At 56.5% G+C, this 27500-nt stretch overlaps 5 protein-coding genes across 5 annotated transcripts in view; 3 read left to right on the forward strand and 2 right to left on the reverse strand.

Annotated features, from left to right (window-relative positions):
- Window positions 1-966: 966 nt before the first annotated feature.
- On the forward strand, window positions 967-4881 carry ENH_00047190 (arginyl-tRNA synthetase, putative; the record flags this gene model as incomplete). Its single annotated transcript, XM_013581066.1, has 6 exons — window positions 967-1546; window positions 1747-1875; window positions 2030-2478; window positions 2734-3188; window positions 3286-3354; window positions 4352-4881. Coding segments are annotated over 6 exons (2212 nt in total), but the record flags the coding sequence as incomplete, so codon positions are not given.
- A 507-nt stretch (window positions 4882-5388) lies between these two features.
- Window positions 5389-11145, reverse strand: ENH_00047200 (hypothetical protein, conserved; the record flags this gene model as incomplete). Its single annotated transcript, XM_013581067.1, is given in 5 exon segments — window positions 5389-5403; window positions 5533-5591; window positions 5758-6842; window positions 7042-9947; window positions 9952-11145. Coding segments are annotated over 5 exon segments (5259 nt in total).
- Window positions 11146-11319: 174 nt separating this feature from the next.
- On the forward strand, window positions 11320-12851 carry ENH_00047210 (hypothetical protein, conserved; the record flags this gene model as incomplete). The annotated part of the gene is made up of 2 exons (XM_013581068.1): window positions 11320-11343; window positions 12087-12851. The coding sequence occupies 2 exons, from the start codon at window positions 11320-11322 to the stop codon at window positions 12849-12851; spliced, it is 789 nt and encodes a 262-aa protein (XP_013436522.1).
- Window positions 12852-12890: 39 nt separating this feature from the next.
- Window positions 12891-20769, forward strand: ENH_00047220 (patatin-like phospholipase domain-containing protein, putative; the record flags this gene model as incomplete). Its single annotated transcript, XM_013581069.1, has 13 exons — window positions 12891-13776; window positions 14190-14391; window positions 15776-15948; window positions 16408-16493; window positions 16714-16877; window positions 18235-18283; window positions 18672-18971; window positions 19209-19268; window positions 19462-19542; window positions 19651-19731; window positions 20195-20286; window positions 20534-20584; window positions 20703-20769. 13 exons carry the CDS (start codon window positions 12891-12893, stop codon window positions 20767-20769), a joined length of 2292 nt encoding a protein of 763 aa, XP_013436523.1.
- Window positions 20770-21534: 765 nt separating this feature from the next.
- ENH_00047230 (hypothetical protein, conserved) overlaps window positions 21535-27500 on the reverse strand; it is a gene marked incomplete at both ends in the record, with an annotated part of 6056 nt that continues 90 nt past the window's right edge. The window contains 4 exons of the mRNA XM_013581070.1: window positions 21535-22333; window positions 22571-22643; window positions 22766-26382; window positions 26848-27500. The exon at window positions 26848-27500 is cut by the window's right edge and continues 90 nt beyond it. Of these exons, the coding sequence (XP_013436524.1) occupies window positions 21535-22333; window positions 22571-22643; window positions 22766-26382; window positions 26848-27500 (5142 nt within the window). The remainder of the gene's footprint in view (window positions 22334-22570; window positions 22644-22765; window positions 26383-26847) is intronic.

Consider the following 27500-nt stretch of genomic DNA (forward strand, 5'->3'; position numbering starts at 1 on the left):
GGACCGCCTGGGCGTGAAACCAGTAACCTTTACTGCTGCTGCTGCGACTTCTGCTGCTGCTGCTGCTGCTGTTGCTGCTCTTTTCGCTGCTGCTGCTGCTGCTGCTTGCCTGGCGGAATTTGCTGCTGATTCTGTGGGGCTGCGCCCGCACGCATTTCTTGTCACAGTTGAGGTTTCACTGCATGCGTTTTGCCTGGCTTTTGGGGCTTTGTTGCATGCGTTTTGTTTCAGGCTTTGGGGCTTTGTTGCATGCGTTTTGTCTCAGACTTTGGGGCTTTGTTGCATGCGTTTGCACTTGGACTATTTCTCGCCGAATTTGGCAAAAGACCTTCACGTGGGGCACCTCAGAGGGGCGCTGGTCGGGGACTGCCTAGCAAGGTCTAAACCCTAAACCCTAAACCCTAAACCCTAAACCCTAAGCCCTAGGCCCTAGTCGCTGGTGTCTCGAGCGTCTGCCTCGCTGCTGCTGCTGCCTTTGAATTTTCATTTTGTATAGCTTTTAAAATAAAACTGTAAATATAAAAGAAAAATTATTATCCTTTTATGTTTATAAAATCACTAAATGCCGTTTCTTTTTTTACATTTAATTGTATAATACTTTCAATTTAATAAAAACAATTTTTTTTTGCTGCACTGCAACTGCTGCTGCTTTTTGCTTCCTGCTTGACTTCTCTAAAACTGGGCCGTTTCTTTTTGCCAGCACCGAGGTGTATGTACACCTGAGGTGTATATACATCTCAGGTGTATGTACACCTGAGGTGTATGTACACCTGAGATGTATGTACACCTGAGGTGTATGTACACCTGAAGCATGCATACACCTGAGGCGTACGCAGCTTTTAGAGCCCAGATCCCTTCGAGCCCTCGGCTACTTTTTGGGGGTCGTTGCTGCTGTTGTTCTTGCTGCTGCTGCTGTTGCTGCTGCAGCTCCTGACAGCTCTTTGCTGCTGCTCTGCATGCGCTCAGGCTGCTAGAATTTTTCGGCTTGAGAGTCCGCCGCAGCTGCTACTTCGGAGACTGCGGCATTCCCGTTGCTGTTTGTCTTGGGGGCCTTCAAGTGTACAGGCAGCTGCAGCACCTCAGCAGCAGCAGCAGCAGCAGCAGCAGCAGCAGCAGCAGCAGCAGCAGCAAAGAAGGAGCCGGAAGCCGGATGTCGCCTGCTGCAATGGTGGAAGCAGCAGCAGCAGCTGTTGTTGCCGCTACCCCGGCCAAGTGGAGGCCGGCGCCCCTAACGAGGCGAGCAGCAGCAAGCGCTGCAGCAAATGCAGCAGCAGCAGCAGCAGCAGATGCAGCGGCACCAGCAGCAGCAGCAGACCTAGGAAGTTTAACCGATGCCGCTGCAGAAGCCTTCCTTTCGCATATGGCTTCTTTTGACAGGGCGCTGAAGCAACAGCAGCAGCAACTGCAGCAGCGAAACAGCAGCGCAGCTGCAGCAGCAGCTGCAGCAGCAGATGCAGCAGCAGCAACAGATGCTGTTCTTGACTGGCAGGCACTGGCTAAGGAAAAGGCGGCAGGAGACCAAGTGGACCTTACGGCAGCTTACGTGGTGGGTGTGCAGCAGCAGCAGCAGCAGCAGCAGCAGCAGCAGCATTACTCATGACAGAACGCACAGCCACAACAGCAGCGCCGGCACAGGCTCTTGCTGCAGCGGCAGTCGCTGCTGCTGCTGCTGGAGTTTGTTTAGAGTCAGCAGCAGCAGCAGCAGCAGCAGCAGCAGGGGGGTCGTTTGCATGCGTATGAGCTCAGAGCTGCAGGGAAGTCTACTGCAGCAGCAGCACTTTTGCTGCTGCTTGCCTGGCGTCGCTGGCTGCAGCAGTCTTTGGCTCGCCAGCAGCAGCAAAAACACTTAAGGCAATTCACCAGTTTTCAGTCCGGGTGAGCTGCTGCATCTGCTGCCTCTTATCTGTTTGCTGCTGCGTCTTTCTCCTTTGTTCCCACCAAAAAAGCCCGCAGCTGCTGGTTGAATCGCGCCGCGTTTGCTGCTGCTGCTGCTGCTGCTGCTGCTGCTGCTGCTGCTGTGTGCTTGCAGCGCTTTGCGCAGCAACTGCGCCTCCTTCGCTTGTCTCCACAAGCAGCAGAAGGCGAGCTGCAGCAGCTGCCGCGCATGCAGCAACTTATTGACTTACTAGCAGCACGGGGTCTGTTGCTGCCAGTTGACAGCAGCAGCAGCAGCAGCAGCATAGGCAGCAGCAATAGCAGCAGCAGCAGCAGTAGTAGTACGAGCCCCCTAAATGCCCGACTTCCTCAGCTGCAGACAGTGCCTAGCCGCACATGCCTGTCAGTGCAGCAGCGACAACAACTGAAGCCACAGCAGCAGCAGCAGCAGCAGCAGCAGCAGCAGCAGCAGCAGCAGCCACAGGAGCAGCAGCAGCAGTCGCAGCAGCATCAGCAGCAGCGAGAAAACGCCACAGTTGCTCTTCGACGCCAAGGGGGCACGTACACGTACATCGCTACTGACCTCGCCACCCTCAAGTCTCGGTAAACCCTAAACCCTAAACCCTAAACCCTAAACTGCTGTTTCGCTCTCTCTCTGCCCCTCCCCTGATGCAGAAAAGCCCTAAACCCTAAACCCCAAGCCCTAAACCCTAGCCAGCGAGGAGTTGGGTGAGGCTCTTGCAGCGAATATCCTTTGTGCTGCTTCCAAAGTGGAAGTGTAAGGTCAAGGGTTCAGGGCCTAGGGTTTAGGGTTTAGGGTTTAGGGTTTAGGGTTTAGGGTTTAGGGTTTGCGGGCAGAGTGGATAGCGGAGCCGACTGGGTGCTGCTGATAACGGACGAGCAGCAAGCTTCTCATTTTCGGCGATTGTTTCTGCTGGGAAGGGAAATAATAAATGACAAAACCCTCGTCATTGTAGCGCAGCAAACCAACCCCCTTATGCAGTGCATGCAGCAGCAGCAGCAGCAGCAGCAGCGGCAGCAGCAAGAGCAGCAGCAGCGGCAGCAGCAGCAGCAGCAGCAAGAGCAAGAGCGGCATCTGCATGGGCAGCAGCTGCAGCAGCAGCGGCGAGAACAGCAGCATAAACAGCAGCAGCAGCAGCAGCAGCAGCAGCAGCAGCAGCAGCAGCGGCGTGAGGTGTACGTACAGCACTTGGGTGTGGGGCTTGTGAAGAGCCCCAGCGGCAGCAAACTTGCATCAAGAGCAGCAGCAGGAGGTCTGCAGCAGTTTATGGCAGCAGCACTCGAGGCTACAGGTGGGTCTCGGGTTTAGGGCTGGGGGATTAGGGTTTAGGGTTTGGCAGCTAGGGTTTAGGGGCTAGGGTTTAGGGTTTGGAATTCGCATGTCTGCAGAGTGCGAGTTGAAGCGAAGGCGCCCAGACCTCTATGGGGCCCAACTCAAAGAAAAAGCTGAACTTATTAGTGAGCTGCTGCTGCTCCTGCAGTTTTCGCTGCTGCTGCTGCTGCTGCTGCTGCTGCTGCTGCTGCTGCTGCTGCTGCTGTTGCTGTTTTCGGCGATAATCCCTGTTGCTGCTGTCGTGGCTTCGTTGGAGCCTGCCACCATCCAGCTGTGCGTGTGCGGCGCTGCTGCTGCTGCCGCCGCTGCTGCTTCTGCGCTGCTGCTGCTGCTGCTGCTGCTGCTGCTGCTGCTGCTGCTGCAGCTGCAGCGACGGCGCGCCTGTGGGTGCTGGGCCATTCTGTCTCTGCCGAATTTCGAGTTCCGCAAAAGCCAGGCTGCGCTGCTGCAGCAGCTTTTCCTCTTTTGTATGGCCGGGCCCGCGCGCGGCGAGTTTGCTGCAGTGCAGGTATTGTTTTTTTCCTTTTTGTCTTTTTGTCTTTTATTTTATTAGATTATTTTGTTTATTTTATTAGATTATTTTGTTTATAAGGTGGAATAGTATAATAATATTTTATTTGTGAAATAAAATACCATTACTTTACTTATGAAATAAAATAATATTATTCTAGTTATAAAATAAAATAATGATGTTTTATTCATAAAGTAAAATAATAGCATATTTTTGTATTTATGAAGTAAGACAATATAATAATATGTTATATTATTTATAAAATGAAATAATATAATATTACTTTTTCGGTTTGTTTCTCTCTGTGCTACACGAGGTGGATGTTTTAATTCCATTTGATTTTATAAAAATATTAATCTTCGAAAACGAAAATAAAATAACATAAATAGTAATAAATGGTCACAAATCGTTTGCAGTGCATGCGCTACTGCTTCTGGGATTTTTGTTTAACTTTTTGATTAAAGTTTGCTGCAGTTGCTTTTGCTGCTGCTGCAGCTGTTGCTGATGCTGTAGCAGCAACTGCTGCTGCAGCAGCTGTTACTGCTGCCGCAGCTGCTGCTGCAGCAGCTGCTGCACCCCGGAGCCCCACTCGTGTGTGCTGCGGCTTGCAGAGGGCCTCAGACAAACTGCTGCGCCACCAGGGGGCCCCCAGGGGGCCCCCAACCCAAACAGCCCCCAGGGGGCCCCCCTGCTGCCGGAGTTGGGCCGGCGGTTGGCGGCGAAGGCTGCGAGTTTTGGGGTGTACGTACACCGCAGCGCAGCGTCGCTCGACCCCTCAGTGCTCGTTTCTTATTTGCTGGACCTCGCCCGCACTTTTAATCGTTTTTACGAAACTTCGCACATCATTTGCCGCAGCAGCGGCTGCAGCAGCAACAGCAGCAGCAGCAACAGCAGCAGCAGCAGCGCATCCGCGCAGCAACGCCAGCAGCAGCAGGAGCAGCAGCAACAGGAGCAGCAGCAGCAGCAGCAGCAGCGGGAAGAGGGTTTCCTGCGCAGGGCAGGGCCATCAGGAGGGGGAGAGGAGCCTGCTGCTGGTGAGGTGTACGTACACCCGGAGCGGCTGCTGCTGTGCCGCGCAGTGCAGCAAATTTTTGAGAAAAGTTTCGAACTGTTGGGGATAGAAGGGCCCCAAGACATTTAGTGGAACAAATGCAAAGTTTCTCGAGCTGTAAACCCTAAACCCTAAACCCTAAACCCTAGGCCTTGGGCGCCAAACCCTAGGCCCAGGCTCTTCGCCGTAAACCCTCGGCCTTACGGGGCCAGGGGACAAAACTGCAACAATTTATTAAAGACAATAAAACAATTACTTTTATTTAAAGCCCCAAAAAGCCCCACATCACTCAGGGGAACCCGCAGCTAAACACTCCCAAAACGGCACAGCCCCAGTCCCAAACGCATGCAAGTTGCGTGCATGCATGCATGCAGCAAGTGCATGCATGCAACGCATGCATGCATGCATGCATGCAACAAGTGCATACATGCATGCGCGTGCTGCACTCATGCAAAGCCGTTGCGTTCCGCCGCCTGTAATTAAAAAACGCGTGCATGCATACATGTGTGCATGCATGCAAACATGCATGCATGCATGCATGCATGCATGCATGCATGCATGCATGCATGCTTATTGACGCCTTCGGATCGGGGCTTTCTACCCTGGGCACTCCTGCATGCAGCGAACCGCAGGCGCAGACCTGACTGCTGACCCTAAAACCCTAAACCCTAAACCCTAAACCCTAGGCCGGAGACTCCAGTTCCGAGCCCCAAACCCTAAACCCTAAACCCTAGGCCTCACCTGGTACGACTGGCGCAGGCCCTCCGCCCCAGATATTTCTTCTTCATCCTCATCTGTCCCTGCGCAGCAGCAAGCCCCAAACCCTAAACCCTAAACCCTAAACCCTAGGCCTCAAGTGCCACACTGCCTCGCTGCAGCGCGCCTTTGGGGCCCTAGGCTCCGGCCGCGAGCTCCAAATCCACAAACCCTAAACCCTAAACCCTAAACCCTAAACCCTAAACTAACACTCTGTTTGTGCCTGCGCAGGACAAGAACTGCTGCAGCTCTTTTGCTTCTTTCTATTCATATCTTTCATTTTGTTGGCAGCCCTCAAAATCGCCAAAGCGCTGAAGCCCGCCAGCGAAAACCCCTTTCGCCCACTATCAGAACGGGGGCCCTCACTAGGGGCCCCAGGGGGGCCCCCCGAGGGGCCCCCCGAGGGGCCCCCCGAGGGGCCCCCAGAGGGGCACCCTGAGGGGCCCCCAGAGGGGCCCCCAGGGGGGCCCGTAGCGTAACCCTCGCTGGGGCCCTCACTGGGGCCCCCACTGGGGTCTCCATGGGGGCCCCCACTGTGGTCTTCATTGGGGCCCCCATAGGGGCCCCTACCGGCCTTGTTGGGGGCCCCCGTGACTCCCCCATTGGTGCCCATAGAGGGGCCCCTAGCGAAGTTCCCAGAGGGGCCCCCAGGGGGCCCCCCGCGAGGGCTGCACTGGCCCTCCCAGCTGCTGCCACGGGGGCCCCCGCAGAGGTCTTCTAGGGTTTCTGGGAAGGGGCCCTCTGGGGGGCCCCCACAAGGGCCTAGGCAGCAGAGCTGAGCCCCTTTAGGGGCCCCTGGGGGCCCCTCTGTAGGCGCCTCCAGCGGAAACCCCTGGGGGCCCCCCTGGGGGGGCCCCGTGAGGGGCCCCTGGGGGGGCCCCTGGGGGGCCCCCTTGGGGGCCCCCAAGGGGCCCTCGGAGGGGCTCCCGTCTGGGGCAGTCAGGAGGCGACGGCCGCGCGGCAAATAGGGCAAATAGCTGCAAGGAGGGGCTACTTCTTCTATAATGTCATGCTGCAGCAGCACAATTTGCTGCTGCTGCTGCTGCTGCTGCTGCTGCTGCTGCTGCTGCTGCTGCTGCTGCTGCTGCTGTGGCTGTTGTTCCTTGTCTGCAGCGCCAGAGCTGGGGTGTATGGGGTCTTGGGGAGGCGCCCGGGCCTCAGCAGCAGCAGCAGCAGCAGCAGGAGCAGCAGCAGCAGCAACGATGGCCCTCCTGTTCGCTTCTTGCTGCTGCAGCAAGGAGCCGCCCCTGAGCCTCTCGGCGACGCGCTGCTGCAGCTGCTGCTGACTCCCAGCGCTGCAGCAGCAGCAGACAGAACAACAGCAAGCACAGCAGCAGCAGCCACAGTTCCAGCAGCAGCAGCAGCAGCAGCAGGCGGAAAGCACCTTTTGATACACACAAACCAAGCTAGCGCCTACAAATCAAAATTTAGGGTTTAGGGTTTAGGGTTTAGGGTTTAGGGTTTAGGGTTTGGGTTTGGGGGCCTTTCCCGTACAGTAGCCGTGCGGCTTGCGCCCGCATTAGCGCCGCCCTGGCTGGAATCTGCTGCTGCTGCTGCTGCTGCTGCTGCTGCTGCTGCTGCTTTTGTTGTTCCTGCATTTGCTGCTGCTGCTCTTGATAGTGGTTCTGTTGTTCTTGCGGTTGCTGCTGCTGCTGCTCCTGTTGCTGCTGCGGCTTTTGCTGCTGCGGCTTTTGCTGCTGCAGCCTTTGCTGCTGCTGCTGTTGCTGTTGCGGCTGCTGCCGTTTGGCTTGCTGCATCTGCTGCTGTGGCCGTACTTGGCGTTGCGTTTGCTGCTCCATATTGTGTCGCTGCGTGCACGGCTTCCCCTGCTGCTGCTGCTGCTGCTGCTGCTGCTGCTGCTGCTGCTGCTGCTGCTGCTGCTGCGTTTTAGCCCGTCGCCAGCACTCTTTCCTTACGACACTTGTTACGTAAGAGAAGTCCGGAAGTTCTGCTTTGCTGCTGCGCTGCAGCACAACTCTTTCTGGGCGCCGCCGCAGGAACCTTGAGGGGCCCCTTGCCGTGGGGGCCCCCCCGGGGGCCCCCTGAGACCCTGCTGCTGCTGCTGCTGCTGCTGCTGCTGCTGCTGCTGCTGCTGCTGGGGGCCCCTTATCATTCAGAGAGAAGCCCAGGGCGTTCTCGTCGTCGATGCTGCAGAACTCCTGAGACCCAGGCCCCAAGTCTGTAGACAGACTCATCCTGCTGCTGCTGCCGCTGCTGCCGCTGCTGCTGCTGCTGCTGCTGTATAGGCTGGTGCTTGCTGCTGCAGCAGCTGGAAAGGAAGAGGACACCCAAGGGGCCTCTCTAAGAATGCCCCGCTGCTGCAGCATCTTGGCTATCGTCGGCACGATTTGCTGCTCCTGCGGTGGCAGCGACAGCGAGTTGCGCGCGCTGCTGTTGCTGCTGCTGCTGCTGCTGCTGCTGCTGCTGCTGCTGCTGCTGCTGCTGCCGCACCAGTGTGGATGCTCCGGCTCACTTTCATAAGAACGCAGCTTCGCTTTGTAAGGCTCCTCCTCTTGCTGCTGCTGTTGCTGCTGCTGCTGCACCGTCGTGGATGGCTGCTGCTGCGGGGGCCCCTGCAGCACAGCTGCAGCGCAGCTCTTCTGGGGGCCCCCCAGTTGGGGCCCCTCGGGGCTGCTGGGGCCCCCAGCAGTCTCACAAGGAGACACGAAGTATCTTTCATCCTCAGCAACGCTCCTAAATAGCTGCTGCTGCTGCTGCTGCTGCTGCTGTTGCTGCTGCTGCCACTGCTGCTGCTGCTGCTGCTGCCACCGCTGCTGCTGCTGCCACTGCTGCCGCTGCTTCTGCGCTGCTGTCTGCAGCGCAGTGGCTGAAGATCTTCCTTCATCTTCGGTGCTGCTGCTTCGATTTGTACCAGCAGCATCTTCGCTGGAGACTGTTTCGTCTGTTGCTGCTGCTGTTGCTGCTGCTGCTGCTGCTGCTGCTGCTTCACGTGGCACCCACAGAGCCTGCTCTCGAGAGCCCAGCTGCAGCTGCTGAAAATGTTGCTGCAGCTGCTCCTGCTGTAGCAGCTGCAGCAGTCTCTGCTGCTGCAGTCGCTGCTGCTGCAGCTGTTGCTGCTCCTGCAGCTGCTGTTGCAGCTTTTGCGGTTGCAGCAGCTGCTGCTGCTGCAACTGCTGCTGCTGCAGTGGCTGCTGGTGTTGCAGCGGTTGCTGCTCCTGCAGTTGCTGCTGCAGCAACTGCTGCTGCTGCAGTGGCTGCTGGTGTTGCAGCGGTTGCTGCTCCTGCAGTTGCTGCTGCAGCAAGTGTTTCTGCAGCAGCTGCTGCTGCTGCAACTGCTGCTGCAGTGACTCTTCCTCAGAAACCCAACTGCTGCTTGCAGCAGTTGTGTCCCTCTGCATGGGGGGCCCCCCGGGGGCCCCCGGGTCTGCTGGTCGGGGCCTCGGGGGTAGAGGGGCCCTTTGTGGCTGCAGCAGCTGAGGCTCTTTTGGAAGAGAGCTAAGCAGCACTGTTTGCTGCTGCTGCTGCTCCTGCTGCTGCTCTTGCTGCGGTTGCTGCTCTTGCTTCTGCGTCTGCTGCTGCTGCTGATGTTGCTGTAGCTGCTGTAGCTGCTGTAGCTGCTGTTGCTGCTGTTGCTGCTGTTGCTGCTGTTGCTGCTGTTCCTCCTTCTTTTGCTGCTGCACCTCTAGAGGCAGGCGTCCTTGCTGCTGCTGCTGCTGCTGCTGCTGCTGCTGCTGCGGGGCAACTTGCTCGCATTTCTGCTGCTCGGCTTCACGAGGGTGGGGCCCCCTGTGTCCCTGTTGCTGCAGTGGCCCCTGAAATACCTGCCAGCCATCAGCAGGCCCCAGAGGGGCCCCTCTGGGGGCCCCCCGGGGGGCCCCTTGGGGGCCCCCATAGTGGGGGCCCCTATGGGGGGCCCCCAGCTGATGGGCTATCGACGCAGCACCCATTTCGGGGCCATTTTCACTGCAGCAAGCAGCAGCAGGGGGCCCCTCTTGGGGGCCTCCAGCTGGCGAGACCTGCTGCGGGCTAGGGCCCACATTTGGGGGCCCCTGGGGTACACTTGGGGGCCCCTGGGGCCCACTTGGGGGCCCCTGGGGCCCACTTGGGGGCCCCTGGGGCCCACTTGGGGGCCCCTGAGAGGCTTTATAAGCTTCAGGGCTGTGGGCCTTTTGGGCCTCCTGGGGCCCCTCAGCCCCCAGGACCCTTTTCGGGCCACAAAGCCTTGGCCGCGGCTGGGGCCCCCGCCCTAAGGGGGGGCCCCCGGACTGTGCTATTGGGGGCCCCTGAGGCCCCTGGGACCCCAGGGGGCCCCGGGGCCCCTGGAGCTCCAGGGGCCCCCGGGGCCCCTGAAGTAATTGGGTCCCCTGGGGCCCCTGCGCAGAGTGGGGCCCCTGAGGCCCCTGGGCAAAAGAGGGTCCGGGGGGCCCTTGGGGCCCCTTCTCAAACTGGGCCCCCATGGACCTTGGGCCCCCATGGACCTTTGGGGCCTTGGAGAGTTTGCTGCTCCTCGAGGCCCTGGGCCTGCTGGGGCCCCTGCTGCTGCTGAAGCCTGGGGGGCCCCTGGAGACAGCGGAGGCTGTGAGGGTTTGGGGGCCCCTCGGGGGCCCCCGGGGCCCCCGGGGGCCCTGGGGGCCCCTGGGGCCCCTGGGGCCCCTGGGGCCCCTGGTGTTGCTGCCACAGAAGCTCTGTGTGGGGCGCAGCTGCGCCGCGGAGCTGCTGTTCAGCCCCTTTGCTGCTGCTGTTGTTGCTGCTGCAGCAGCAGCAGCAGCAGCAGCAGGACCTTTCGAGGGCCGCTGCAGCTGCTGCTCGGGGCTCTGGAAGCAGCAGCAAACGCTTCAGAGATTCGTGTACTGCTGCTGCTGTTGCAGCTGGCAGCAGCAGCAACATTTGCTTCACAGTTAGCTGCAGCATTTCCTCCTCTCCCAAAACAAAACCTTCCCCGTGGGGGCCCCCCTGGGGGCCCCCCGGGGGGCCCCCATGGAGGCCCCCATGCGGGCCCCCCTGGGGGCCCCCCGGGGGGCCTCCATGGAGGCCCCCATGGGGGCCCCCATGGGGGCCCCCCTGGGGGCCTCTAGAGGAAGAGCTTACGGGGCCCCTTCGGGACTTCTCAGTAGCTGTGGGTGGGCCTTCAGGGGGCCCCCTGGCGGGGCTGTGAAACAGGGGGCCCCCCTGGTGCCCTAGGGGCCCCCCAGGACCCTCAAGGGGCCCCCCATGGCTCTGATAAATCCCTCCAGGGGCCCCTGGGGGCCCCTCTGGAGAGCCCCCAGAGGCGCCCGCGGGGGGGCCCCCCAGCCAGCCCGCCTCAAGAGGCCCTGGGGGCCCCAACCCTGCAAGGCCCGCAGAGCTGGGGGCCCCCTGGCCAGTTTGCTGCAGGCTGCGCTGGCCCTCATGTCTAGGGGGGGGCCCCCGAGGCTCCCGGGGCCCCCGGGGCCCCCGGGGGCCCCTTAGGTCCCCCCCTGCCAAGGGGTGGGGGCCCCCATACTCTGGGGGCCCCTCTCTCTTCAGACTGTTTCCAAGGGGCCTCAAAGAAGGGACTCCGGGGGCCCCAATGGGCGCAGGGGGCCCCCGAGGCCCCGGGGGCCCCCCGGGGCCCCCTTGGGGGCCCCCGGGAGAAGACCCTTTCAACGTGGCCGTCATCCTGGGGGCCCCCGGGTCTTCATGGTCTCTGGGGGCCCCCTGAGGCCCCTTTTGGGGAGAAAAGGAGCTTCTGCTGCAGCTGTAGGGGGGCAAAGGGGAGAAAGCAGCAGCAGCAGCAGCAGCAGAAGGTGCACTGGGGAGCTGCGGGGCCGCAGCAGCAGCAGCAGGGAGAAAATGAAAAGAAAATGGAAGGAAATGGTATTATTTCGGGGAAAGCGGAAAGACAAAGAGGGAAAGAAGGCAGAGCGGGCAGCGGTCGCAGCGAGCCACGGCGGACGTACACCGCAGCAAAACACTGGATTTAACCCTCTCCAGAACTCCGTCTTTGGAAATAAAGTTTATTTGTTTTTTTTAAATTAAAAATTCAAAGAAAAACGGCTTCAAACCGCCCGGTGTACGTACACCTCAAGGTGTCGCCGCCGGCGCCGCCACTCGCCGCCCGCGCGCCTCCGGCCCCCCTGGCCTTGATTTGAAGCTGGTATTTATTTAAATTATATTATTTGCATTTAATTTCATCAAATTAATTCAAAATAAAAGTTTAAATGAGATTTTACTTCTTTTGTTTTCGTTTTCACCGCTCTGCTGCCGCCAGACCCCCGGGCGCCGACTACACTGTCCACGGCCGAACGCCAGACACCAGGGGCCCCTCCTGCTGCTGCTGCTGCAGCAGCAGCAGCAGCAGCTGCTGCTGCTGCTGCTGCCTTCCTGGAGAGAAATAAGCCTGTGAGAGCATCGCAGAAGACAGCAGCGGCAAAGCATTGCAAAGCCCGCAGCAGCAGCAGCAGCAAAAGCGCTCCTGCAGTAGCAGCGGCAGCAGCGACAGCTGCTGCGGGAATGGTCGCTGCTGCTGCTGCCGCTGCTGCTGCTGCTGCTGCTGCTGCTGCTGAGCCACAGCAGCTGTTTTTTTAGTGTGCTTCTTTTTTTGTCTTTTCTCCTCGCAGATCTGTCAAGACAACTACCGTAGGCAGTTCGTTGTCAACCTTGCGGAAGCAGCAGCAGCAGCAGCGGCGGCAGCAGCAGCAGCAGCAGGCAACAGCAGCAGCAGCGGCAGCAGCAGCAGCAAAAGCGTTTGCACCTGCTGCAGCACAGCTTCAACAACTCACCAGAGCGAGCGGCTCAAGAAGCCCTTCGGTCGAACGGCGTTGCCAGCAGTAGCAGCAGCAGCAGCAGCAGCAGCAGCCGCAGCAGCAGCCGCAGCAGTAGCCGCAGCAGCAGCAGAAGCAGCAGCAACAACAACAGCCGCAGCAGCAACAGCAGCAACAACAACAGCAGCCTCCGCAGCAGCAGCAGCAGAAACCGCAGCAGCAGCAGCAGCAGGAGCAACCGGAGCAGCAGCAGCAGCAGCAGCAGCAGCAGCAGCATTGGCAGCAACTCTACTCTGTCAAACGGGGCCCACGTCACATACTTGGCTTGTGGGGCGCTCTAGAGGCAGCAGGCCTGCAGGGCTTCTGGTTTGTAGATCTGGGAAGCAGCAGCAGCAGCAGCAGCAGCAACAACAGCAGCAGCAGCAGCAGGGAAGACTGCAGCGCGAGCTACTTCAGCAGCAGCTGCTGCTGATGCTGCTGCCCACCGCGCTGCCATCGCCGTCCCCTCAGCCGCAAAGGCGACGCCGGAAGCAGCAGCAGCAGCAGCAGCAGCAGCAGCAGCGGAAGCAGCAACTGGAGCAGCAACAGCAGCCCCACAGGCATTACACAGACAAATACTAGCAACAACGGAAGCAGCAGCAGCAGCAGCAGCAGCAGCAAATGGCTCGGCGCAAGGGTCACGCAGCAGCTGCCTCTGGAGACCGCAAAGACTCGGCTGGGTTGCCCGCAGCAGCAGCAGCTGCTGCTGCTCCAGCAGCTGCTGCTGCTGCTCCAGCAGCTGCTGCTGCTGCTCCAGCAGCTGCTGCTGCTGCGCCTCCTCTGCAGCTGCAGCTGCCAGAAGCTGACAAAGACAGGGCAAATGGCTTGCCTAACACTGCAGCTGAAGCTGCAAGCTGCAGCACGCCCAGCAGCAGCAGCAGCAACAACAACAGCAGCAGCAACAGCAATAAAAGCAGCAGCAGCAGCAGCAGCGGCAGCACTTCCTTGACTAGGGAGCAGCAAACTGCTTCTGCTGGCCAAGCCTCCTCTAAGGGCCTCTCGCCTGCAGCAGAGGACCCGGGCGGGGCCCTTTTGAGTTCAGGGGAAGTGTCTCCTTACAGCAGCAGCAGCAGCAGCAGCGGGAGCAGCAGCAGCGGGAGCAGCAGCGGGAGCAGCAGTTCCCCCACGGCCTTCGAGGACTGCAGGGAGACCTCGGAGGAGAACAGCAGCAGCAGCAGCAGCAGCAGCAGCAGCAGCAGCAGCAGCAGCAGCAGCAGCAGCAGCAGCAGCAGGAGTAGCGCGCCGGTGGGGGCGCCGGCGTCGAGCGTGACTGCGCAGAGCGTAGCAGCAGCAGCAGCAGCAGCAACAGCGCTGGCAGCAGACGCAGCAGCAAACGCATGCAGCGTGGATTTGCTGTCAGTGGCTTTTCGAGTGCAGCAAGACTTGCGGCTGTCGCCGCTGCAGCGGCAAGTTGCTGCGCAGCGCGCTGTTGCTGCTGCACTGGAGCAGCAGCAGCAGCAGTTCCGCGGCCGCAGCAGGAAGAAGCGGCTGCTGTGGGCAGCAGGCCGTGTCTTCAAAGGAGACAGTCATTTCTTTTTTGCTTTGCCAATCTTTTGTCTCCTTTTCTTTTGTGTCTGCTGCGAAGCAGCACTTTATGTCTTCGTGCTGCTGCTTCTCCGTCCTCTGCTTCTTCCGTTGCTGCGTCTTCTGCGGGGGCTCCCGCTGCTGCTGCAGCAGAAGCAGCAGCAGCAGCGGGGGCTGCAGCAGCAGCAGCGGGAACGCGCAGCTGGGGGGCCGTGGCGCGCTGCTGGGCGGGGGACGCGTGGAGGGGCTTGCTGCTGCTGCTGCAGCTGCTGCAGCAGCAGCTGCTGCTGCCGCTGCGGGTGCTGCGGGGCGTGTGGGGCCCCGGCGGCGTGTCGCTGTGCGAGCTGCAGCAGCAGCTGCAGCGCTGCCGCTCGTTTGCTGCTTTTGCTGCTGCAGCGCAGCAGCTAGACGCAGCCACGGGCCGCAATGCCTGGAAAAGAAAACCCGAAAGCAAACTTTTTGACTCAATTGGAGTTAAAATGTCTCTCCAAAGACTGAGAGAAAAAAGACAAAAAAAACAATTCAAAGACCTGGCCCAAGAAACCCTCGAGGCCCTCCAGGGGCACGCCCAAGCAGCACTCAAAGAGGCGCTCTACAGGTCGGTCTAGGGTTTAGGGTTTAGGGTTTAGGGTTTAGGGTTTAGGGTTTGGGGTTTGGGGTTTGGGGTTTGGGGTTTAGGGGGGATGCAGGGCCTAGGGTTTGGCGCTCACCGGGTAGGGCGGAGGGTTTGGGGTTTAAGGTTTAGGGTTTAGCGTTTAGGGTTTAGGGTTTAGGGTTTAGGGTTTAGGGTTTAGGGTTTAGGGTTTAGGGGCTCTTGCCATTTAAATCATCATCTCTGTAATGTTTTTGGACTTCATGAAATAAAATGTTTGAAGTTTTGCACAGATTAAAAATAAATATATTAAATTAAAATATATTTATTTTAAAGTAAATTAAAATTCTTTTTTATACTTTCCAAGAAATTCAAAAGCATGCATGCATGCATGCATGCATGCATGCATGCAAATATCCTTTTTAAAACTTCAAGTCCAATTAAAAAAGTTTTTGTTTTAAATGTGATTTAACAAAAAGTATTTTTTTTAAATGTGATTTAACAAAAAGTATTTTATTTTAGATTTGATTTTATAAAATACTTTTAATAATAAATGTGATTTAATAAAATACTTTTAATCATAAATGTGGTTTGACAAAATGATTTTATTTTAATATAATTTAATTAAATACTTTTAATTGTAAAAGCGATTTAATGAAAAACTTTTATCCTGAATGGCTTCTAATGGAGTATTTATTTTGCAAATAAAATCTAAAAAAGTATTTTATTATTTTAGTTATAATCAAATAAAGTATTTATTTTGTAAATGTGATTTAATAAAATATTTATTTTCTTAACACGAACAAATAAAGTATTTAATTTGCAAACTTATAATTAAAAATATTTCCAGAATGCAAATATTCTCTAAAATATATATTTCTAAAAATACGTTTTTAATATATATTTTTTTAAATATTTTTTATAACAAAAATTTATTCATTTATAAATAGATTAAATATATCCAGAGTCTTATTTATTTACAAAATAAAAATATCTTTTTAAAATATATTTCAAAAATAAAGTTATCCCCAAACATGAACATGAACAAGAAACAAAAATAAAACCAAGCAAATGAAAATAAAAGCAAAGTTAAAACTAAAACTAAAATTAAATTAAATTAAATTAAATTAAATTAAATTAAATTAAATTAAATTAAATTAAATTAAATTAACTTAAATCAAATTAAATTAAATTAAATTGAAAATGGAATAAAGGTGCAGCTCTGCCGCATGGCGACTCAGCAAAAAATTCTTTTTGAAACATTCTTTTCTTTTTCTTTTTCAAATGCAATTACTGGATTTTAAATATTTAATTTAATTTAATTTAATTTAATTTAATTTAATTTAATTTAATTTATTTTAATTTAATTGTTTTATTTCTTTTTATTTAGTCGTTCTTACTTTGGAACAAAAGACTTACTTGAAGAATTTCTTTCCGAGCTGCGGCTCGCGCTTGCTGCACTTGGGGTGTACGTACACCTCGACCCGCAGCTGCGGCAGGCGCTGCAGCAAACTGTCCAAGACATCAGAAGCCAGTGGAAAACCACTGCTTTGGTCCTCAGCGGTCCGCTGCTGCTGCTGCTGCTGCTGCTGCTGCTGCTGCTGCTGCTGGTGCTGCTGCTGCTGCTGCTGCTGCTGCTGCTGCTGGTAGTGGTGGTGGTGGTGCTGCTGCTGTTGTTGGTGATAGTGGTGGTGCTGCTGCTTTTGGTGCTGATGTTAATGATGGTGCTGCTGCTGCTGCTGCTGTTGCTTGCTGCTGCCGCTGCTGCACTTACGTTGGTTGTAGCTCTTGTTGCTGCTAATGCTGCTGCGATCGCGGTGGTTGTTGCTGCTGCTGCTGCACTTGCAGCTGTTGCTGCTGCTGCTGTTGTTTTTGCCCATCCGGTTGCTGCTGCGGCTAGTGCTGCCTCTGAGCCGTTCAAAGACGGACTCCTTCATTGCAGCGGCAGCAGCAACAGTTGCTGCTGCTGCTGCTGCTGCTGCAGCTCGTGCTGCGCTGCTGCGTCTTTTGCTGCTGCTGCAGGCGGAGCCATGCTGGGACTTCACCACTTCGGCCTAATTGAGGCGCTGCTCTTCAATAATGAAACAGGAGAAAACCTTTTGCCGTCTGTGAGCTGCTGTTGCTGCTGCTGCTGCTGCTGCTGCTGCTGCTGCTGATCATTTGCTTTGCTGCTGCCGCAACCCGTCAGCCTCGCGCTGCTGCTGCAGCTGCCCCTGCTGCTTCTGCTCCTCTGTTGCATGCGTACGAGTCCCACAGCCCTCGACGCAACTCCACTCTCCGCTGCTGCTGCTGCCACTGCTGCTGCTGCTGCTGCTGCTGCTGCTGCAGGTGATAGCTGGGTGCAGCGCGGGAGCAGCAGTTGCTGCTTGGCTGGGGACTCGGACGGACTCGGAGCTGCGGAAGGAGCTGCAGGAGGTGTACATACACCAGGCGTTCAGGGGCCTTTCCCCCAACAACTGGTTTGTGCGAATTTGCAATGTTGTCAAAAGGGGGTGAGCCTTCCCTTTTTGCTGCATCTGCTGCTGCTGCTGCAGCAGCAGCAGCAGCAGCAGCAGCAGCTGCTGCTGCTGCTGCTGGTAGTGCTGCTGATGGCGCTGCTGCTGCTGCTGGTAGTGCTGCTGATGGTGCTGCTGCTGCTGGTAGTGCTGCTGAATGTGCTGCTGCTGCTGGTGCTGCTGCAGGTAGTGCTGCTGCAGGTAGTGCTGCTGCTGCTGCTGCTGCTGCTGTTTGCTTTTACCTTGACGCCGGCGTGGATACTTAGAGCAGTTTTGCTTATCTCGCTTTGCATGCAAAAGCATTTAAATAAATTTACAGCTTTTAAGAATGGCGCATGCAAAAATGTTTGAATATTATCGATTTGTGCAAATACAAATAAATAAATAGTATGTAAATGCATGCGTTTGTGCTGCATGCATGCCCAATTATACTTTTTAAAATATGCATTTTACACCAATTAAATATTATTTATATTTATTTTCCGAGAAAAGCGCTTTTGCAGCTGCCTGTAGCCCTGCGGGCCTGAGGTGTACATACACCTCAGTGACGGGCCGGCGAACGCGGCTGATTTAAATGCCATTTTTGTCTTTTGGATTTTCCTGAAAATGAAGATTTATAAAAGACAGAAAAGTGAAGAAGTATATTAAAAGTAGAAGTGCAGAAAAGCATTAATTGCATTAATTGCATGCACAGTTTGCGGTGTATGTACACCTCCGCCGCGGCTTTCTGGGTCCCGGCGGCGCCGTTTTTTCGCGTTTTTAATTCAAATAAAGTCCAAACAAATGATAATTGAGTGAAGTTTTCGAAAATGTTCTCCAAATTGCATTTTATTTCGCGCAAAGTTCTCCATTTTCCGCTTTTTCAGATACATGTGCGACACTGCCGCTTGGGTGGCTGCCTCCCAAAAGCTCTTCAGCGATATTACCTTTCTGGAGGCGTACAGACGCACCGGACGGTTTGTCTTTTTTATCTTTTTTGTCTTTTTTTTGTCCTTTTTTTGTCATTTTAACTCCTTTTTGTCTCTTTTTTTCTGTTCTTGTGTTCTTTTGTTTCCTTTTATCTCCTTTTATCCTTTTTTGTCTTTTTTCTGGCTTTTTCCGGGTTGTTTTTGCCCTCTTTAATCTCCTTTTTGCTCCTCTTTATCACTTGTGCTTTTATTTCATTCCTTATCTTCCTTTACCCCTCTTTTGTCCCTTTTTAGAATACTTTTCCTGTTGGCGCAGTTGGCTAGTTAATTAAATAATAAATAATTAATTGATTAATTATTTAACTAACAAATTAATTAATTAATTAATTAATTAATTAATTAATTAATTAATTATAATTATTTCAATTGTTGCATTTGGCCTTCAGTGTTCTTAACATTGCGATGACGAGAGCAGACAGAGACGGAGAAGTGCAGGTGAGCTGCACAGACACCCCAAACACTAGCAGCAGCAGCAGCAGCAGCAGCAGCAGCAGCAGCAGCAGAAGCAGCAGCAGCAGCAGCAAGTGGCTGTTGGCTGTCCTCGCGGCCCCCGTAGCTGGCTGACTAATAAGAAAATCTGTTATTCGAGAAGCACATTATGGGCTTTGCTGCTGCTGCACTTCGTTTGCTGCTATACTGCTGCTGCAGCTGGCTAGCTGCCTTGCTGCTGCGGTGGCTGGCTTGCTGCTGCTTTGCTGCTGCAGCGTTTGGCTAGCTGCTGTAGTGCTGCTGCTGCTGCGGCAGCAGTTGGCTCGCTGCTATGGCGCTGCTGCTATGCTGCTGCAGCGGGTGGCCAGCTGCTTTGCTGCCGCTGCTGCTGCAGTTGACACGCCGCTGTGCTGCTGCTGCTGCGCTGCTGCTGCGCTGCTGCTGCTGCCAGCTGCTGAACTACCGCAACGCGCCGAACGTGGTGGTCTGGTCTGCTGTTTGCTGCTCCTGCGCTTTTCCCTTTTTGACTCTTCCAATGCCTCTTTTGGAAAGAGACAAAGACAACAAATTAAATCTTTTTGCTGCTGCAGCAGCAGCAGCAACTCCTTACTTCCACGACGGCTCCCTCAGCGGCGACGTCCCCCTCAAGGCCCTCACTGCTGCCTGCGGGGCCCTTTTTTCTATTGTCTCGCAGGTCTGCTGCTGCTGCTGCAGCTGCTGTTGCTGCTGCTGCAGCACCGGGTGCAGCAGCAGCAGCTGCTGCTGCACCACTGCTGCGGCTGCGAGTGCACCCTCCGTTGCTGCAGCAGCCGCTACACGTGCTACACCTGTTGCAGCAGCTACAGCTGCGGCTGCTGTGGCTGCTGCTGCACCTGCTGTACAGCTGCTGTTGCTGCTGCTGCCGCTGCTGCTGCTGCTGCTGCTGCTGCAGGTTAACCCGCATGTCTTCCCTTTCTCAGGAATACGCGCTCACGGCGAAGCAGGAAGGCCTGTAAGTGCTGCTGCTGCTGCTGCTGCTGCTCGAATTGCTGCTGCTGTTTCTGCTGCTGCTGTTGCTGCTGCTGCTGTTTGGGTTCGTGCGTTCCCTCTGCTGGCTTCTTCGCTTCCTCCAACACTGCGCCTAGGGTTTAGGGTTTAGGGTTTAGGGTTTAGGGTTTAGGGTTTAGGTGCTGGTATTCTGACAGGTGAGCTGGAGAGGCGCTGGCGGTCAGTGGCGCGGCGGCTTCATTTTATCGGGTCTCGAAGTTTTCTTAAAGGAGCACCTCGTAAGGGTTTAGGGTTTAGGGTTTAGGGTTTAGGGTTTAGGGTTTAGGGTTTAGGGTTTAGGGCCTGGGGTTTAGGGTTTAGGGTTTAGGGTTTGGTGTGTTTGTCAGCGGTTTCTGCTGCGCCTCATTGCGCTGCTGAACGTCAGCCCCACTCTCCGCGGCATCAACGCCAGGTCTTTGGCTCTACAGGTACACTTACCTAGCTAGCTAGCTAGCTAGCTAGCCTGCTAGCTAGCTAGCTAGCCTGCTAGCTAGCTAGCTAGCCCGCTAGCTAGCTAGCAAGCGAGCTATCTATCCAAATAGCTAGCCACCTAGCTGGCTAAATAGCTAGCTAGCTTGCCAACTAAATAGCTAGCTAGCTAGCTAGCTAGTTGTCCAGCCAGCAAGATAAGTAGCCAGATGGCTAGCTAGCCACTTGGATAGTTAGCTAGCTAGCCAGCCACATAGCTAGCTAGCTAGCCAGCCACATAGCTAGCTAGCTAGCTAGTTAACCAGGTAGCTAGCCATCTGCCAGTTGGCTGTCCTTTAACTTGCGAGCTCCCGGCAACGTCGGGAGCAGCCGCGTGCTGCTTCTGCAGCAACTCAGGCCACTGGTTCTAGGGTTTAGGGTTTAGGGTTTAGGGTTTAGGGTTTAGGGTTTGCTGCGGTGCAGCCGTACACTGGGGACATCACTGTCTGCCCCCGAAAGCTGCACTGGAAGCATTTGAAGCTCATGAATGATCAGTCTTTGGAAGACGTTACTTGGTCCATAAACCCTAAACCCTAAACCCTAAACCCTAAACCCTAAACCCTCACCTGAGTCTATCCCACTTGAGGCACTGCAGCGGGGTCTGCTGCTGGCACTACTGCTGCTGCTGCTGCTGCTGCTGCTGCTGTGCTTCTGGAGCACAGGGACAGCAGCAGAAGGCTGAAGCAGCTGCGAAGGAGGCTGGGCTGCTTTCCTAGGGTTTAGGGTTTAGGGTTTGGGGTTTAGCGTTTTGTGCGGCTGCAGGTATGTCCAAGAAGGGCGACTTATGGCTTTTCCGAAGCTTCACCTCATCAGGTAACTGCTGCTGCTGCTGCTGCTGCTGCTGCTGCTGCTGCGTTTAGGCCGCTGCTGCTGGACGTGCCTTTGCTGCAGCAGTGCTGCTGTTGCTGCTGCTGCTGCTATGTTCGTGCAGCAACAGAATGCAAATCGAGAAGGGCATAAATGCCCTTGTTGCTGCGGTCAATGCAGCAGACAACTAACATGCTGCTGGGCGATGCAGCAGCAGCAACAGCAGCAGCAGCAGCAGCAGCAGCAATACCTAGCAGCAGCAGCAGCAGCAGTGGGAACAGCTACCAGCAGCGCAACGATACATGGGTATGCGACACTTCAAGACTGCAGCAAGAGCGGCAGCAGCAACAGCAGCAGCAGGCACTGCTGCTGCTGCTGCTGCTGCTGCTGCTGCCTCTGCATGCACCGTACGCATGCAGCACTCCATGGCTTTTGGCTTTTACTTGTTTGGGGCTTTGCGGCATTTGGGCTTTTAATCATAAGTGTAAACCCTAGGGTTTTGTCGAGCTAGGGTTTAGGGTTTTGAAGAGCTGCGGCAAAGCGTCTAGGGTTTAGCGCGGCGAGGGTTTAGGGTTTGCAGGGGTTTAGGGTTTTGAAGAGCTGCGGCAAAGCGTCTAGGGTTTAGCGCGGCGAGGGTTTGGGGTTTGCAGGGTTTAGAAACTCCCCATTCTAGGGTTTAGGGTTTAGGGCTACAGCTTAGTGGAGCATACGGTTTAGGGGAGGAGCTAGCTAGGGTTTAGGGTTTAGGGTTTGGGGTTTTACACCATTGTGGCTTAAGTCAAGTCTAGGGCCTAGGGGCCCTTCTAAACCAAAAAGAAGCAGCAGCAGCAGCAGAAGCAGAAGCAGCAGCAGCATCGGCTGTTTGTGCTGCTGCAATGAGCTTCTGCTGCTGTCGCTGCTGCTGCTGCATCAGCAGCAACAGTTCACGTTCTGCTGCTGCTGCTGCTGCTGCCCCTTTACATCCACAGAGGAGCTCTTCGCGATGCATGCAGCGAAGGCAAAGAGGCAGAGGGCCTCAGCACTTGCTGCTGCTGCTGCTGCTGCTGCTGCAGCAGCAGCATCTGCTGCTCGGGCAGCTGGCTGACAAGCATCTGCTGGGGCTGTCCACGAAGATGCAGTTGTTGCATCTGCATAACCAGTTGCTGCTGCTGCTGCTGCGCTACCTGTTGAACTTGCTGCTGCTGCTGCTGCTGCTGCTGCTGCTGCTGTTTCTGCGTTGAAGAGGATGCGCTCATCCAATTTAAAACTCCAGCAAGCCATCCGCGGGCGGCAGGCCTCTGCTGCTGCTCCTGCTGCTGTTGCTGCTGCTGGATTTGCTGCTGCTGCTGGACCTGCTGCTGCTGCGCCATTTGTTCGCGTTGCATGAGCATCATCATGTGCTGCTGCTGCTGCTGCAGCGCAGCACAGCTTTGCTGCTGCTGCAGCAGCGAGTGGTGTGCGCCGGCAGCCGTTCCAGCTGCTGCGGCAGCTGCAGCACCGGGCGACACCGCGGCAGCCGCAGCAGGCCCTGCTGCAGCAGCAGCAGCAGCAGCAGCAGCAGCAGCACGGGGAGTCTGCACAGCTTCTGCTGCTGCTGCTGCTGCTGCTGCGTAGCATGCAACAAAAGGAGTAATGCCATTGGGAAGCCCCTGCTGCTGCCGCTCTATGTTTCTTGAAAGTTCTCTTGCTTCTGCTTGCTGCCTGCTGCGCAGCTGAGCAGCAACAAAGTTTGTGAATTGCTGCTCCCCTGCTGCTGTCAGCCGCGACATGGGGGCCCTGCAGCAGACGCGCAGCACGAGGGTTTAGGGTTTAGGGTTTAGGGTTTGGCGCTGCGGCTAGGGTTTTCGGCTGGCAGCAGCAAGGCTAGGGTTTGCGGCTGAGGCCCCAAGGCTAGGGTTTAGGGTTTAGCGCAGCAGCGCTAGGGTTTGGGGCGCTACGGCTAGGGTCTGCAGCTGAGGGGGGCGCAGCTAGGGTTTAGGGTTTAGGGTTTAGGGTTTAGGGTTTAGGGCTTACAGGCCCCGCTGCATCAAATCTAAAACGCAGTCATCCAGAGACATCCCGCGAAGCCAAGAGCGGCTCTCTTCGCCTGAGCCCACACCCCACACAAAACTGCTGCTGCTGCTGCTGCTGCTGCTGCTGCTGTGCTGCAGCTGCTGCTGCTGCTGCAGGTGCTGCTGCTGCTGAGGGAAAAAAGGCTTTAGGGTTTACCTTGGGAGTTGCCGCTGGCAATTATGACCTCTTCTTCGACAGGCTCTGCCAATTGCTGCAGGAGAGCAAGCTGTTGTTGCTGCTGCTGCTGCTGCTGCTGTTGCTGCTGCATTCGTTGCTGCCGGATTCGCTGCTGCTGGAGCTGCTGCAGCTGTTGCTGGTGCAGCTGTTTCTGCTGCAGCTGCTGCAGTTGTTGCTGCCGCAGCTGTTGTTGCTGCAACTGCTGCTGCTGCAACTGCTGTTGCTGCAACTGCTGTTGTTGCAGCTGCTGTTGCTGCAGCTGCTGTTGCTGCAACTGCTGTTGCTGCAGCTGTTGTTGCTGCAACTGCTGTTGCCGCAATTTTTGCTGCTGAAGCTGTTCTTGCTGCAGCCTTTGTTGTTGAAGCTGCTGCTGCTGCAGTTGTTGCTGCTGTAGCTGCTGCTGGTGCAGCTGTTGCTGGTGCAGCTGCTGCTGCTGCAGTTGTTGTTGCTGCAGCTGTTGCTGCTGCAGCTGTTGCTGCTGCAGCTGCTGCTGCTGCAGCTGCTGTTGGCGTTGGTGCTCCCGCTGCTTCAGCTGTTGCGCGGCCTCGTGCTTTTCGCGCTCTTGCTGTTGCAGCCATTGCTTCTGCTGCTGCTGCTGCTGCTGCTGTATTAGTTGTTGTTCTAGCTGTTGCTGCTGCTGTTGCTTCAGCTGCTGCTGTTCTAGCAGCTGCTGCTGTTGCTGCTGTTGCTGCTGCTGCCGCTGCTGCTCTAGCTGCTGCTGCTGCTGTTGCTGCAGCATCCTTTGCTGCTGCTCTAGCTGCTGCTGCTGCTGCTTCTGCTGCTGCAGCTGCTGTTGCTGCAGCTGTTGTTGTTGCAGCTGTTGTTGTTGCAGCTGTTGTTGCTGCAGCTGTTGTTGCTGCAGCTGTTGTACTTGCTCTTGCTGCAGCTTCCGCTGCAGCTTTTGCTGCAGCAGCTCCTGTTCGAGTTGTTGCTGCCTCTGTTGCTGCTGCTGCAACTGCTGCTGCTCTTGCTGCAATTGTTGTTCGTGGAGCTGTTGCTGTTGCAGTTGCTGCTGTGGATGCTGCTGCTGCTGTAGCAGCAAATTGCTCTGATGCATTCGCGCCTCCTGCACCTGCAGCAGCTGGGCCTGCTGCTGGCGTGCCTGCTCCTGCTGCTCCTGCTGCAGTTGCAGTCGCTGCTGCTGCAGCTGCTGCAGTTGCACTTGCTGCTGTTGCAGTTGCTGCTGCTGCTGCTGCTGCTGCAGCTGCTGATGACGCAGCTCTTCTGCTGCAGCAGCAGCGACGGAGTCCGCTGAAGTCTCTCCTGAGACGCAAGACTCAAGCAGCGGAGATCTGTTGCCGCTGCTGCTGCTGCTTCTGCCGCTGCTGCTGTTGCTGCTGCTGCCGGTGCTGCTGTGTCTTGGGTCGTCCGTAGAAGTGCTGACAGCCTCATCGGCAAGACCCTGGATCTGCTGCTGCTGCAGCACTTGCTGGTGCTGCTGCTGCATCTGCTGCTGCTGCTGTGCCTGCTGCTGCGCTTCTGCTGCTTGCTGCTCTGTGTCTGCTGCTGTTGCAGCAATAGAAAGGCTGTTCTCGATTGTGACAGCAGCCAAGCTGCTGCGGCGAGCCTGCTGCTGCTGCTGCTGCTGCTGTAGCTGTTTTTCGAGCTGCTGCTGCTGGAGCAGCTGTTGTTCAAGCTGCTGCTGCTGCTCTTGCTGCTGCTGCAGCGCCAGTCGCAGCTGCTGCTCGCGCTGCTGCTGCAAATAGAGATGAGTCTCTTGTCTCCTTTTGAGAGTCTCAATATCAAGAAGAGAAACAGGCGCAGGTGGCCCCTCTGTTTCTGCTGCTGCAGCAGCAGCAGCTGCTACTTCAGGTGCTGCTGCTGCAGTGGTCGCAGCAGCTGCTGCTTCTTCAGGTGCTGCTGCTGCTGCTGCTGCTGCAGACGGAAGCAAAGCAGCAGAAGAGACTATTTCTAGAGACACAGAAGCCCCCATTGTGCTGCGAGAAGGCAGCAAAGGCAGCTGAACAGCAGCAGCAGCAGCAGAAGCAGCAGCAGCAAGTGGCCGCTGACGAGAGCGCGAGGCGCTGCTGCTGCGGAACCGCGGGCCGCTGCTGTTGCTGCTGCTGCTGATTAGCGACAGAGGAGAGAGACTACGCCTTAGCTTCAAAGGCAAGCTGCTGCTGCTGCTGCTGCTGCTGCTGCTGCTGCTGCTGCTGTAAGGCGACGCATCGGCCTCTTCACCAGAAAGCTGCTGCTGCTGAGTGCTCTGGCTTGAGGTCTCTGCACCTTCTGCAGTGCTGGTGCTGGCCTTTCCGCTGCTGCTGCTGCTGCTGCTGCTGCTGCTGCTGCTCTTGTCTGCTGCTGCTGCTGCTGCTGCTGGTGATGGCTTTGGACGGGGGAGGCCACTCTGTTTGCGGAGGGGCCGAGCAGCCGTAGGTGTCTCATCGGCGTCGCTGCTGCTGCTGCTCCAAGGTGCTGCTGCTGCTGCTGCTGCTGCTGCTGCTTCTGACTGCAGTGCTGCAGTGCTGCTGACGCGCCACAGCGAGGGGCGGCAGCTGCTGCGATTGGTGTTGCTGCAGGGCCGGGTAGCAGCAGCAGTTGCTGCTGCTGCAGCTTGTCTTCCGGCCCTGTTGCTGCTGCTGAAGGAAGAACTCTTGGAAGCAGCAGCAGCAGCAGACCCTGCTGCTGCTGCTGTCCTGGGCAGCGGCCTGCGGCTGCCTGCTATCTTGCGAGACACAGCGCGAGAAGGAGCAGCAGCAGCAGCAGCAGCTGAAGGTGTGGCAGCAGCAGAAGCAGCAGCGCTGCGGGTCCTTGCGGCCACTGGCTTCCGCTGCTGCTGCTGCTGCTGCGGAGAAGCAGCAGCAGGACTCCTTGCTGCTGCTGGACCCAATGTGCTCGAGATAGACCGCGAAGGCTGCTGCTGCCCTTTGCTGCGCAGGCTTCGCAGCTGCTGCAGCGGATGCTGCAGCAGGTCCTGCTGCTGCAGCTCCTGCTGCTGCTCGCGGCTCGCGGGAGTCCGCGCACTGGAGCCTTCCCGTTCTGCTGCTCCGTTGCTGCTGCTGCTGCTGCTGCTGCTGCTGCTGCTGCGGTTCTTTCTGCTTGCATACGAGTGCCATTTCCTGTCATCGACATCATCAATTGCTGCTGCTGCGCTGCTGCTGCTGCAGGCAGCAGCAGAACTTCTTCGAAGCGGTGAATCGCGCCCAGACTTTGTGGCTGCTCTTCCTGTAGAAGCCGCAGCAGCAGCAACTGCAGCAGCAGCAATGGGTATGCTGCTGCTGCTGCTTTCTGGACTTACGTGGGTGTGCAGCAGCACCTTGTCTATTTGCTGCTGCTGCTGCTGCTGCTGCTGCTGCTGCTGCTGCTGCTGCTGCTGCTGCGTACCTGTTGTTACGTGAGATTTGGCTCGAGTGCGAGCCGAAGCTCCGTCGCCGCGGAGCTCTTGCTGCTGCTTCTGCTGCTGCTGCACGTGCAGGGCCTGCTGCTGCTGCTGCTGCTGCTGCTGGATCTCCAGCAGCAGCTGCTGCTCCTGCTGCATCAGACAAACAAACTCCTCTTGCTGCAGCACCAAACTCCACTCTTCTGGGTTGCTGCGGCCCTGCAGCGCTTCAGCAGCAAGTGAAGCCCTCAGGGCCTCTGCCTGCGCCGACACAGCCCTGAACACCCAGCAGCAGCAGCAGCAGCAGCAGCAGCAGCAGCAGCAGATAAGAAGCAGCAGCAGCAGATCAGCGGCAGCAGCGAAGCCGCTGGACAGTGGCAGCACCGTTGGCTGACGTGTAGCAGCGGCAATCGCGGAAGCAGCAGCAGCAACGCATAATGTAGCAGCAGCAGCAGCAGCGGTAATGGAAACTGCAGCAGCAGCAGCAGCAGCACGGGTGAAGGCAAATACAGCAGCAGCAGCGGCAGCACCGGTAACGGCAACTATAGCGGCAGCAGCAGCAGCAGCAGCACCGGTAACGGCAACTACGCAGCAGCAGCAGCAGCACCGGTAACGGCAACTGCAGCAGCAGCAGCAGCAGCGCCGGTAACGGCAACTACAGGAGCAGCAGCAGCAGCGCCGGTAAAGGCAGCTATAGCAGCAGCAGCAGCAGCAGCAGCAGCAGCAGCAGCAAAAGGCTCACTCGATTCGCCTTTGGAGGCTTTCAACGGTGGTGGTGGGGCCCCTGGGGGGGCCCCCAAAGGGGGCCCCCCTTTGCTGCTGCGGGTCGCTGCAGTGTCTGTAGTTGGAGTCCCCAGAAGCAGAGGGGAAGCAGTCGCTGCGGTGGCGGATTTCGTGGGTTTGCTGCTGCTGCTGCAGCAGCAGCAGCTGCTGTTGCTGCTGCTGCTGCTGCGCTGCCAGCAGACCCAGCTGCTGCTGCTGCTGATAGTCGTGGGGGAGCTGCTGCGGGTACAGCTGGTGCTTCGCGTAGGGACTGTGCGGCGCATGCTGCTGGTACATGTGCTGCTGCTGCTGCTGCTGCACGTGCTGCTGCTGCTGCTGCAGGTGCTGCTGCTGCATCGCCAACAGCTGCTGCTGCTGCTGCTGCTGCTGCCACTTATCCTGCCAGCTCATGCCTGCTGCCCTAGGAGAGAGAGGCATCAAAACAGCGCCTGAGGGGCTGTACATTCCTTCTTGCTGCTGCTGCTGCTGCAGCAGCTGCTGCTGCTGCTGCTGCTGGAGCCTGTCGTACGCAGGGTATTGCTGACTGTTGATGAAGTGCTGCTGCCGCGGCACCACCATGTGTGACCCTTGTTGCTGCAGGGTCTGCTGCTGAACTTGCTGCTGCTGCAGCAT

Source organism: Eimeria necatrix, genomic scaffold, assembly GCF_000499385.1.
Source record: "Eimeria necatrix Houghton genomic scaffold, Enh_scaff360, whole genome shotgun sequence".
Lineage (NCBI taxonomy): Eukaryota > Apicomplexa > Conoidasida > Eucoccidiorida > Eimeriidae > Eimeria > Eimeria necatrix.